At 45.4% G+C, this 11243-nt stretch overlaps 1 protein-coding gene across 1 annotated transcript in view; it reads left to right on the top strand.

The window, feature by feature from the left end:
- The first annotated feature begins 3649 nt into the window (after nt 1–3649).
- Nucleotides 3650–11243, top strand: part of MRPS18A (mitochondrial ribosomal protein S18A) — a 30114-nt gene continuing 22520 nt past the window's right edge. Inside the window, exons 1-3 of the mRNA XM_077813579.1 lie at nt 3650–3774; nt 4936–4967; nt 7937–8041. Of these exons, the coding sequence (XP_077669705.1) occupies nt 3669–3774; nt 4936–4967; nt 7937–8041 (243 nt within the window). The 5' untranslated portion in view covers nt 3650–3668. The remainder of the gene's footprint in view (nt 3775–4935; nt 4968–7936; nt 8042–11243) is intronic.

Below are 11243 nucleotides of genomic sequence, written 5' to 3'. Positions count from 1 at the left end.
ATGGAGTTGGGTGGAAGGTCAAGGAGAACAAATTAAGCACTGTATCTGCATCACCATATTAGCCTCATTCTGTAGGACTTCTCCCTAGTGCTGCACTAACATCCCTACCCCAGGTCAAAAGATACTGTGAAGCTCCTGGAAAGCCTCATTTGCCTCCTTGTCTTCATTATTTGTGAACCAATGTTGTACTTCCAACTGTTGGTCTCCCTCCCATTTGAAACACAGTCTGCCTTCTCTGCCACCTGTGGCAAGCCAGCTAGGAGAAGGAAAGTTGAATATACTGAATTGAGAGTTTATTCAATAACCTATCAGCTTCCTGCAGCTAACCTCCTTTCACCAGCATGAAGCTCACTTTATAAAGAAAAAAGTAAGAAAACCCCCACAAAAGTGGGGCATCACTGTGTCCAATACTGCTGAAAATATCCCTGGACAGGAAATCAGCAATGTCTCTTCTAGCTGTTAGGTATAAGCTTAGAGAAGTTAAAGACCATCCTGCTTCTAGAGATGGCCATATTGCATAACAAAGCAAGAGGGAACAATTTAAAAGCCTTATGCTAATTAACAAGGGCTCTAAGAATCATATTAAAAAGGTGGGATGCAAGGGGAATACTTGGAAGAGACCTCCCAGGGGAGAGGTATATTGTTCTTCTTCTCACGTCCTTCCATCATAATCATAGGGTTTTTTTCCAGTGTTGGGCACGCATGCCCAATCTGTAGCACTGGCAAGATATTCCATGGTGCATGGTTCCTCCAGGAGCTGGCAGACCAGCAGATGTTCCATGGTTTGTGTTTCACTGCAGCCACGTGTGTCTGGACTGTTGGAATAGCCCCACTTCCGCATATTGACTTTTGACCTACCAGCTCTTGTTTGGAAGTAATTTAAACGTCTCCAGGTTGACTAATCTTTTTCTGTGCCCATGGGAAGGCATACAGCAATGTCAATGTGCATTCTGACATCCTTGTGAAGTATTTCAAGCTGTCTGTGCCACATTTCCAGTCATGCAGCCATCACTGATTTTTTTTACACGGTTCCGTTACACCTAGGAAGCTTTTCCGCGACTTCAGATGGTTAACTGCTGTGGTGTGGCCATGGAGCATATGTCTGGTATCTTGAGGTATACTGGGAAAGTTTATCAGCGGTACGGGAAGTAGTGTGGCAGGACTCTTCTGTGAGTGGCGTTCTCTCTGGTCCATTTTGTATATAATACAAGAGACCTGGATGCAATCACTGCCTTAGTTTCTTGTTCTCTGGAAAGATCCTTCAGGACTTATACAGAATACCACTTATGTCGGTATAACTTATGTCACACAGGGGTGTGAATAAGCCACCTCCCTGAGCGATGTAAGTTACACCAACCTAAGCACCGGTGTCAGTGGGAGAGCTCTCTCCTGTCAGCACAGAGCACTTCTAGTGTAGACTAGCCCTTAGCTAGTGTTCTGCATCACCATGGGAGAGCCTTGCATTCAGTTCCTGGTCTGCTCTCCTGTTCCAAAGGCCAACAGGATGATTATTAGTGTTCTGGTACCACCCAAACACCCTAATCAAGATCAGTGCCCTGTTGTGCTAGGCACTGTATAAAGTAATATAAGATATGGTTCTCCTGCCCCAAAAAGTTTATAATCCAATTTAAGATAAGGTGTAACAAGTAAGTGTAACAAATAGGTGTGGAGAGGCAGTAATAAGAACACAGAGTTGCAGTTTAGCTAGAAACATCAACAGGGTATCCTGCATGTGCTTTTGGATTCCTGACCCTCAATTCAACTGAATGGCTGGATTTTTTAAGTAGTGTTTGCTCATCCTTTCAGTTTTAAGAGGACATTGCTCCCAGTGAATTTTCATGCTGCTGAAACAGCCGTAAGAAAGCCAGTTACGTTTGTGGGGAAGCCTGTAAGTGAACTTATTGCTCCCCAAGAGATGTAGTACCCCTTAGCCATCAATCCTTAAGAAAACTACTCCTGAAAAGGCATCACAAATACTGAAAATGAAAGGCGTTGATCAGCCTAGTAAGGGTTGATCTAAGGTAGTAAAGGCCTAGAAATGTTTATCATAAAGTCCCCATGATCCATGTTATATCTCCTGTATCATCAGTAAGGATACAATTTGGTCATGGAGGTTGCAGACTCCATGAGTTTAACAGATGGTTGCCACTTCGTCGGCTCCAGCTTTAGCCCTCCCACCGCGGGGCTTGGACTCGGCCCCCACATGACCACATCTTGATTTTGTACATTTTTACCATGACTGTTCCATGCATTTTTCCGAATAAAATGTGACAAAATCATATCCATAAATATCAGTCAGACCCTTACCACTCTCCTTCCGCCTCCTCCCTGAGGCAGTGGGAGAGGGAACAGTAAGATGCCATGAGAAATGACAGCCTAGGAAGGAGTATTAATGAAAGAGATCTAGGGATTATAGCGGATCACAAGATAAAAATGAGTCAACAGTGTAACACTGTTGCAAAAAAAGCAAACATAATTCTGTACTGAACTCCTGTATTAGCAGCAGGGTTGTAAGCAAAACATGAGAAGTAATTCTTCCATTCTACTCTGTGCTGATAAGGCCTCAGCTGGAGTACTGTGTCCAGTTCTGGTGGCCATATATCAGAAAAGATATGGACACACTGGAGAAAGTAAGTCCACCCTGACCTATGAGGAAATATTGAAAAAATTGGGTTTGTTTGGCCCTAAGACAAGAAGGCTAAGGGGAGACATAAGAGTTTTCAAGTACATAAAAAGTCATTAGAAGAAGGGTGAAAAATTAAGTAATGGGCATAAATTGCAGCAAGGGAGGTTTAGGGTGGACATTAGGAAAAACTTAACTGTCAGTATAGGTAAGCATTGGAACAAATTGTTTGGGGAGGCTGTGGCATCTGCATCATTGACGATTTTTAAGAAGAGGTTAAACACCTGTCAGGGATTGTCTTGGTTTATTTAGTCCTGCCCTGAGTATAGGAGACTGGACTAGATGACCTACTGAGGTCCCTGCCAGTTCTACATTTCTATGCCTCTCTGCCAGGGGGCTGATGAAAAAATGCAGAGATAGGTATGAAGAAAAGGCTCTATTAATTATTATTATTTGTAACATGGTTCCCTAAGACCCCCAATCAACCACCAGGTCTCAACTGTGCGAAGAGGGGATCCAAGAGGGGGGTCCAAAGAGGGGGGTCCAAGCCCCCAGAGAACTTTACAACTGATCTAACTGCAGCCAGGCCTCTCTCTGCCAACTGAGGGCTCCACCTCCGAGCTATAAAACCCAGGCCAGGCAGGCTGATGCTGAGCCCCAGCGTCCCCCTACAGCGACTTCCAAGGGCGGGCAGCCCTAGCACGGAGCGGGGCGGATGTATGGAGCTGGAGACCCAGCTCTTCCTGGCAGGGCCCCGCGGTAGGGGTGGACCGAGGTCTCTGCTGGCCCCAGAGAGGGCTGATGGTGCTGCGGCCCCCACGGCCGGGATGCGCCCCTGGCTCTAAACTTCCCAAATGAGAGCCGCGGCTCTGGGCCCGTCCCTTCAGTGGCGGCTGGGGAGCGGCCCTGCGCCTGGGCCTCGCTCCAAGATGGCGGCATCGCAGGCTGCTCCCCGCCCTCTTCCCGCCTGCAGGCCCGAGCGCCCCGGAAGCGGAAGTGGCGCGCGCGGCGGCGGGAGGTGGGGGTGTCGGGTCCGATTCCCAAGATGGCGGCACCCGGCTTGCTGCGCGGTGTCTGGAGCCGGCTGGTCTCCGGTCTCCTGGGGCTGGGGGGCGGCTGGGCCCGGCCTCCAGCCCGCGCGCTCCGGCAGGGTGAGTCCGGGGGGCGGCTGGGGGCGCCGCGCTGCTACTGCTGCCGCCGGGAGACGCGAGCCGGGGGGAACCAGCGCTCCGTTGCCGGCCCTGGTCGGAGCGAGGGGTGCGGGTCTCGCGCGGGGGGGCAACGGGCGGGGAAGGGCTGCAGGCTCCTGGCTGACAGGGTGAAATCTACCGCTGCTGCTGCTGGCAGCGCGTCTGGGCCCAGACCGGGAGGCGCCCATCGGCCACACCGGCTAGCCCGATTTGGCACCTGTAGGGGGCTGTTCCCCTCCGAGTTGCTTGGCAAAGGTCGGCTTGGGAGCGAGCGAGTGAGCAGCGAGGGGTGGGGCTAGCGATAGGGATTCTAGAGACCCGAGCTAGGTGCTTGCTTAGACGTAGGCTTTCTGCGTGGCTTTGGAGAAGTCAAATTGTCTGCCTTGGTTCCCCAGATGTGTGATGGGGATAGTGCTTCCCTTCTTCAAAAGGGTGGGGTGCAGATACGCTCCACTGATGATTGTCCACCACTGAGTTACTGCAATGAGATGCGACATCTAAAACAAATAGAAATAATTGTGTTGTCATTAAAGTTGCAGTAATTAGGGTTCAGGTTTAATTTCCTATGAATGGGAGACCTTCCAAAATCCCAGTTCTGCACTTTTAGTTTCACAGATTCAAAGCAAGGTATTTGTTCTCTGTCTGAAGATTGTCACAGCCAGAAGGGCAAGGAAGTTTCTTTCCTCTCTACACAGACTTTAACCATGGAGGAACTAAAAACTCTGGAGGCAGCCTAAATGCTTGACATTTTCAGATTGCTTTTACTTAAGAGGGTCTCTTGACTTCCTTGATCAGAATTAGCCACAGATGATAGGGAAATCATAAAACTTTTGAACACACCACAGATATACTCAAAACAGTAAAAATTAAGCAATGAGAGGTCCCCAGTTTGAAAGGCCTGCCCTCTGCTCTGCCTCCAACTGCCCACCAGTAAAGCATTACTTTTGACAGTCTTCGTACCTCGGGTTTGCTTTGTTGGGGAATCACACTCTTCTCTTGCATCGCAGACTTCTCTCCACCACATGTTTTGTTTGTACATAATTTCAGTTTATTGATTAAAAGAAAGTCACTAGTTCCAGCTTGAACATGTCTGACCTGGTTTTCCATCTTTTATTTCTACAGTTGTGGAAGTTACGGAAGGAAGTACAACCGTTGTAAGTTATTACTTTTTTCCAAGTCACAATACACACTATTTCTAAAGCCACATAGTTTGGGTTTGTTTGTTTGTTTTTCTTGCATGGAGAGAAATACATTTTCTTTAGAAACTTCAGGGATGAAGTTGTTGGGAGGTTTTTTGGTCACATTGGCTTATTTTGTCTGGAGGTGGGACATACAGTACATGATTTTTTTCTGCTTAATGCAGTTCACTCTTAGTAAATGTTCTGTGACTCGAATGCAATGCAAATGTAACCGTGTATTATGAATTCAGGCAACCCAGGTGAGTAGTTGGGTTGTTAAAGTTCTGGGTCTTCCTCTCTCGCATGGATGAAAGCAGCATGAGATCCTAAGCTCTGATGGTCAGAATCACATGTAGCTGTAAATGCTCCCATATTGTGGTCCAGCAATGCGACTGATAATATTGGAAGTCCTGGCTGGGGGGGACTTCCAATGTTATCGCAACTCAGCACATGTAGCACTCTTGGCTTCTGGTTTCCCAGCCTCGTCTTTTCAGTGGAGGCATTCATCTCTCTCCCTTCTGACTGGGGTATTTCCAGGCTGAACAGTTTAAACTCTGATATCCCCAACAGAAGACAGGCTTTTTTTGCATTCTCTTCAGAGGTGGTTAACAGTGTAATTACCACAGTTAATATACTACACAGCTCTTTCTAAGCAAGCACATTTTATTCTTAAGGTAAAAGCAATACAGCAAAAACATTAAAAACCATAGAAGAACCTACATGCATACTAATAAGCTTACCAGAAATCATTCTAACTCCAAAATGGACTCTGGCAGGTGAGCAGTCCTTTGAACCCCAGACAGGGGTTTTCCTTTGGTTTCAAGTTCATTACGCCCTTTTCTTAGAACAAGAACACAGGCTTATGCGGTCTTAGCAGGCCAAAATCCTTCCAGCTCATCCCTAAGCATTGGGGCCCTCAGTGGACTTGAGATCATGTCCGTTTTCTAGATCAGGATGAAGGCAAACACCAAAAAGGAGAGCAATTTGTTATATTACCAGCAGGTATAAGTAGGAGTGACTGGATGAAATCAAAGGTGGCCTACAACTGTCCTTTCTTTGCTTGCTATTGATGTATAGACAAGTTTGGCAAGACAGCACTTACCAAAAAGTGTGTTCCCTAAAAAGTTTGGGGTTTTTTCTGGTCATTTCTACATTACATATCATGTATTGACTGAAATCTGAGCACCTTACTGGGTCAGAGTTTTTAGATTTGTTTCATTATATAATTGATTGTATTTTTAACATATTTGTACCAACAAGAGTAAAACCGATCAGCAGCCATGGAATTGGGGGATGGATGACAGTCTCTGTCTTTCTTACCCTCAAGTCCATATGCACCAGCACTCAGCATGCCTTTCTGCAAAAATCTGGAGAAAAAGATGAACTAGCACCATGCCCAGAAGGTCAAAAGATTGGTGCTATTTCAGCCCAAATGGAGAAACTAATTCCAACGTTGGAAGCCCCTCAGGGAGAACCCCCTACTAATAGTATCTCCATTCAAAAACAAGGGACTTTCATGTAAGTGGATTACTGAAATCTGCAAGCTCCATCCAGAGCACTTCTCAATAAACTAGACTTGAGGTGGTAATAGCGTAGATCACAGTAGCAAGATCTTTATTTGAAAGAAATGGTCACAAACTCCTGGCGAGAGGTAGATGGTGGGGGGGAAGAGAGAATTTCTGCTACATAATTTCTTAACAGCAACTGGAGATCATCAATATCTACAGAATGGAAACTCTCAACAAATGGTGGGCACACAGCATCAATTAAGGGGCAGACATAGTCCTCCTCATATCTTCTGATTGCACCACCCATCCTGCCAACATCACTTCAGTCTCTTCTGGATTCCGCCTCAGACAGCTAGCCCTTATCTGTATTCCAATCTTTATCAAACATTGAGAAAGGTATTTACCATGTATGGATGAGAATGTGCTGGGTCTCATGAGCCCGTGAAAACATAAACTCATATGCCTCCTTATTAGCCCTTCTGCAGGCCCAGTACACACAATGAACACATGGTGTGACCACATAGAAACCCACATAAGAGTAATCAGGTGTAGAGGAGCCAAAAAATACATTCTGAAATTTCTCCAAGAGATGAGACTGAAGCTACTGAAGGGCATGTGGCTCTTTTTCTAGGGTTCACAGACAAGTCAACAACACCTTGTGGTCAGCAATATCAAAAGCAGTTGATAGATATAATAATATCAACATGGATGATGCATCTTTATCTATTACCAGGATGGAATCATTTATCAAAGCAGCCAGTGCAGTGTTTAATGTCACCAGGTCTACACCCAGACTGACAAAGAACAGAATACTAGATGCTGGCCTATGTTTGGCTAGATTGTTAATATCAAGCAATGATTTTTGAGAGACAGCCACCTGTACAACAGCTTCCTTAATAAAAGTTGGGTGTACTGAGAGATTCTGCCCACAGTGGTTTAACTGTACTTCACCGGGCAAGAAGGGCATGGGTCCAAAACACAGGCTGTGGCATGAAATATTCCCAACAGCTAGTACCTCACTGTGTGACACCAGACTAAACTCCAACAGAGAACTCTAAATATTTGTCCCCATCACACACTACCTTGCACTCGCAGAAGCAGAGAGCTCAGTCTGAATTCTCTAGATTTTTACCTACAAAGTAATATGAAACATCTGCAAAATAGGAGGGATTCAAATTAATCGAGCTCTCCACTACTCAACACAAATCCACTGATCAAGACTTACCAGGCCCTAATGACTCTTTGGACTTGTGCCAGCTCCTATGTACATCTGAAATGCTTGTTCTGTATGTACCTGACTATAAACAGCTTTAGTACAGGGACTCTCTTATGTTTATACAGGGCTGAGTAAGCTGTTGGAACTTGAGCGATAAGTCTACATAGGCATGAACTCTGGGCTCTTCATCTGATCAGTGTATCCTCTGACTTGTTTCCCAGGTTGAGGGCAAAATTATAGAAGATGTCAAAACCCCAACTCCTCCGAACCCTTCTGGTCAGTGTCCCATTTGTCGCTGGAACCTGAAGCACAAATACAATTATGAGGTAAGTGTGGTGACACTTAGCTAGTTGAATGTTATCCTCAAAGCTGTACTCATTATGCTGCTACTAAACTGCACAGCCTGACATTCTTTTAGCTTCCTGAGCAGAATAAAGATTCACAACTCTATCTCCTCCTCCTTAAGGTTTAGTGAAAACCCCCTTGTGCGAGAGCAGTTCCTACAAAGCCACAGCTAGCCTAGATGAACAGCATCTAAGCACAGCTGGCTAGTCCTGTGCTAACTACTGTCCTATTACCAATGTGTCCTCTAAATTTTCGTTGTACTGAGCGGTTTACAAACTCCACAGAGCCTCATGTGATGGAGCCTGCATCCATGGGGGAACAGAAAGGAGGCAGAGACTGGGAGCAGCTGGAACCTGTGCATCGGGTCGCAACGCCATTCGAATTTGGCAGGCTGCTCCTCCATCATGCCAGCAGGGAAGGGACTCAACCATTACACCACCCAGCTCTGGTAACTGCTTCCCCATTGGTAGAGGTGTGACCTGACCTGTGGGCCGGCGGGGGGAGGGGGGTCAAGGCTGGCCACAGTCAGATAAGCTCCAAGTTCCCACAGCCAATGGGAAGGCAGTAACCAGAGCCAGGTGGCATGGGGCATTGCCCTGCATGAGTGACAGAGTGGTGGTGTGCACTGTCACATGGGCTCCAGAGCCAGACACAGGCTTGGGCTCCGTGGCACACCACTCAGCTTTGGTTACTTCTTCCCCATTGGTGGAGGTGTGCCCTGCCTGCTGCTGGGAGCCTTGGCCAGAACCTTATTGGCTCTCAGCTCTCAAACAATCAGCCAATGGGAGGCAGTAACTGGAGCTGGTTGGGGGGGGGGGCAGAGTCAAAGGTCTGAGTAGCATGGTTTGTGATGTGTGGTACATGGAAGATTGCTGTGTGATGCGCATATGCACAGGTTAGGGAACATTGCCTACCACACAGCCCTTCTTTGGATTGTTCATATCTGGTCTGGAGTAGTTTGTGTGCAGTGGGAAGGAAGGGATAGGACATGTCAGAACTTTGGAAACGTGCATCTCTCGCCATCCAGTATATTATCTGGAATAGATTTATCTTTTTAATGAGCCCCAGTATCCAACATTGAATCAGTCTTCCAACTGGACTCTAGGTAGTAAACCCGCGCTAGTCAGCTTGTTCAAGCCTATTCCTGATTCCTGGTAGCTCAGAAAGCTTGAGTTGTTGTTCCCAAAGAGGAATTAGATGTAATGTCTCCAAACACTGCAGGCTTCTCATTGTCATTAGTTATCTTTATAACTGGATGGTGGAGAATGGGAAGTGGGCAGGGGAAGGTGTTTAGAAACATGACAAATGACCAATAATTGTTTTACACAAAGTTGTGCCTGGGTATGGAAGCGTCCGCAAAAAGAGCCTTTCTGTCTGGGCAAAAATTACATTGGGGAAGAAAACTATTAGAGCCTCCCCTGGGATAGTGCTTGGGGTGTGCTATAGACCGCCGGGATCTAATTTGGATAGAGCCCTTTTTAATGTTTTTAATAAAGTAAATACTAATGGAAACTGTGTGATCATGGGAGACTTTAACTTCCCAGATATAGACTGGAGGACGAGTGCTAGTAATAATAATAGGGCTCAGATTTTCCTAGGTGTGGTAGCTGATGGATTCCTTCATCAAGTAGTTGCTGAACCGACAAGAGGGGATGCCATTTTAGCTTTGGTTTTGGTGGGTAGTGAGGACCTCATGGAAGAAATGGTTGTAGGGGATAATCTTGGCTCAAGTGATCATGAGCTAATTCAGTTCAAACTGAACGGAAGGATTAACAAAAATAAATCTGCAACTAAGGTTTTTGATTTCAAAAGGGCTGACTTTCAAAAATTAAGGAAATTAGTTAGGGAAGTGGATTGGACTGAAGAATTTATGGATCTAAAGGTAGAGGAGGCCTGGGATTATTTTAAATCAAAGCTGCAGAAGCTATCGGAAGCCTGCATCCCAAGAAAGGGGAAAAATTCATAGGCAGGAGGTATAGACCAAGCTGGAAGAGCAAGCATCTCAGAGAGGTGATTAAGAAAAAACAGAAAGCATACAGGGAGTGGAAGAAGGGAGGGATCAGCAAGGAAAGCTACCTTATTGAGGTCAGAACATGTAGGGATAAAGTGAGACAGGCTAAAAGTCAAGTAGAGTTGGACCTTGCAAAGGGAATTAAAACCAATAGTAAAAGATTCTATAGCCATATAAATAAGAAGAAAACAAAGAAAGAAGTAGTGGGACCGCTAAACACTGAGGATGGAGTGGAGGTCAAGGATAATCTAGGCATGGCCCAATATCTAAACAAATACTTTGCCTCAGTCTTTAATAAGACTAAAGAGGATCTTAGGGATAATGGTAGCATGACAAATGGGAATGAGGATATGGAGGTAGATATTGCCATATCTGAGGTAGAAGTGAAACTCAGACAGCTTAGTGGGACTAAATCGGGGGACCCAGATAATCTTCATCCAAGAATATTAAAGGAATTGGCACATGAAATTGCAAGCCCATTAGCAAGAATTTTTAATGAATCCGTAAACTCAGGGGTTGTACCGTATGATTGGAGAATTGCTAACATAGTTCCTGTTTTTAAGAAAGGGAAAAAAAAGTGATCCGGGTAACTATAGGCCTGTTAGTTTGACATCTGTAATATGCAAGGTCTTGGAAAAAATTTTGAAGGAGAAGGTAGTTAAGGACATTGAAGTCAATGGTAAATGGGACAATACAACATGGTTTTACAAAAGGTAGATTGTGCCAAACCAACCTGAGAAAGTAACAGATTTTTTAGACAAAGGAAACGCAGTGGATCTAATTTACCTAGATTTCAGTAAGGCATTTGATACCATGCCAAATGGGGAATTATTATTTAAATTGGAAAAGATGGGGATCAATAGGAAAATTGAAAGGTGGATAAGGAATTGGTTAAAGGGGAGACTACAACGGGTCCTACTGAAAGGTGAACTGTCAGGCTGGAGGAGGTTACCAGTGGAGTTCCTCAAGGATCGGTTTTGGGACCAATCTTATTTAATCTTTTTATTACTGACCTTGGCACAAAAAGTGGGAGTGTGCTAATAAAGTTTGCGGATGATACAAAGCTGGGAGGTATTGCCAATTTAGAGAAGGACAGGGATATCCTACAGGAGGATCTGGATGACCTTGTAAACTGGAGTAATAGTAATAGGATGAAATTTAATAGTGAGAGG

This window comes from Eretmochelys imbricata, chromosome 3, assembly GCF_965152235.1.
Source record: "Eretmochelys imbricata isolate rEreImb1 chromosome 3, rEreImb1.hap1, whole genome shotgun sequence".
Lineage (NCBI taxonomy): Eukaryota > Metazoa > Chordata > Testudines > Cheloniidae > Eretmochelys > Eretmochelys imbricata.
Note: the sequence above shows the minus strand (reverse complement) of the source record. Positions and strands in the feature narration are given on the sequence as shown.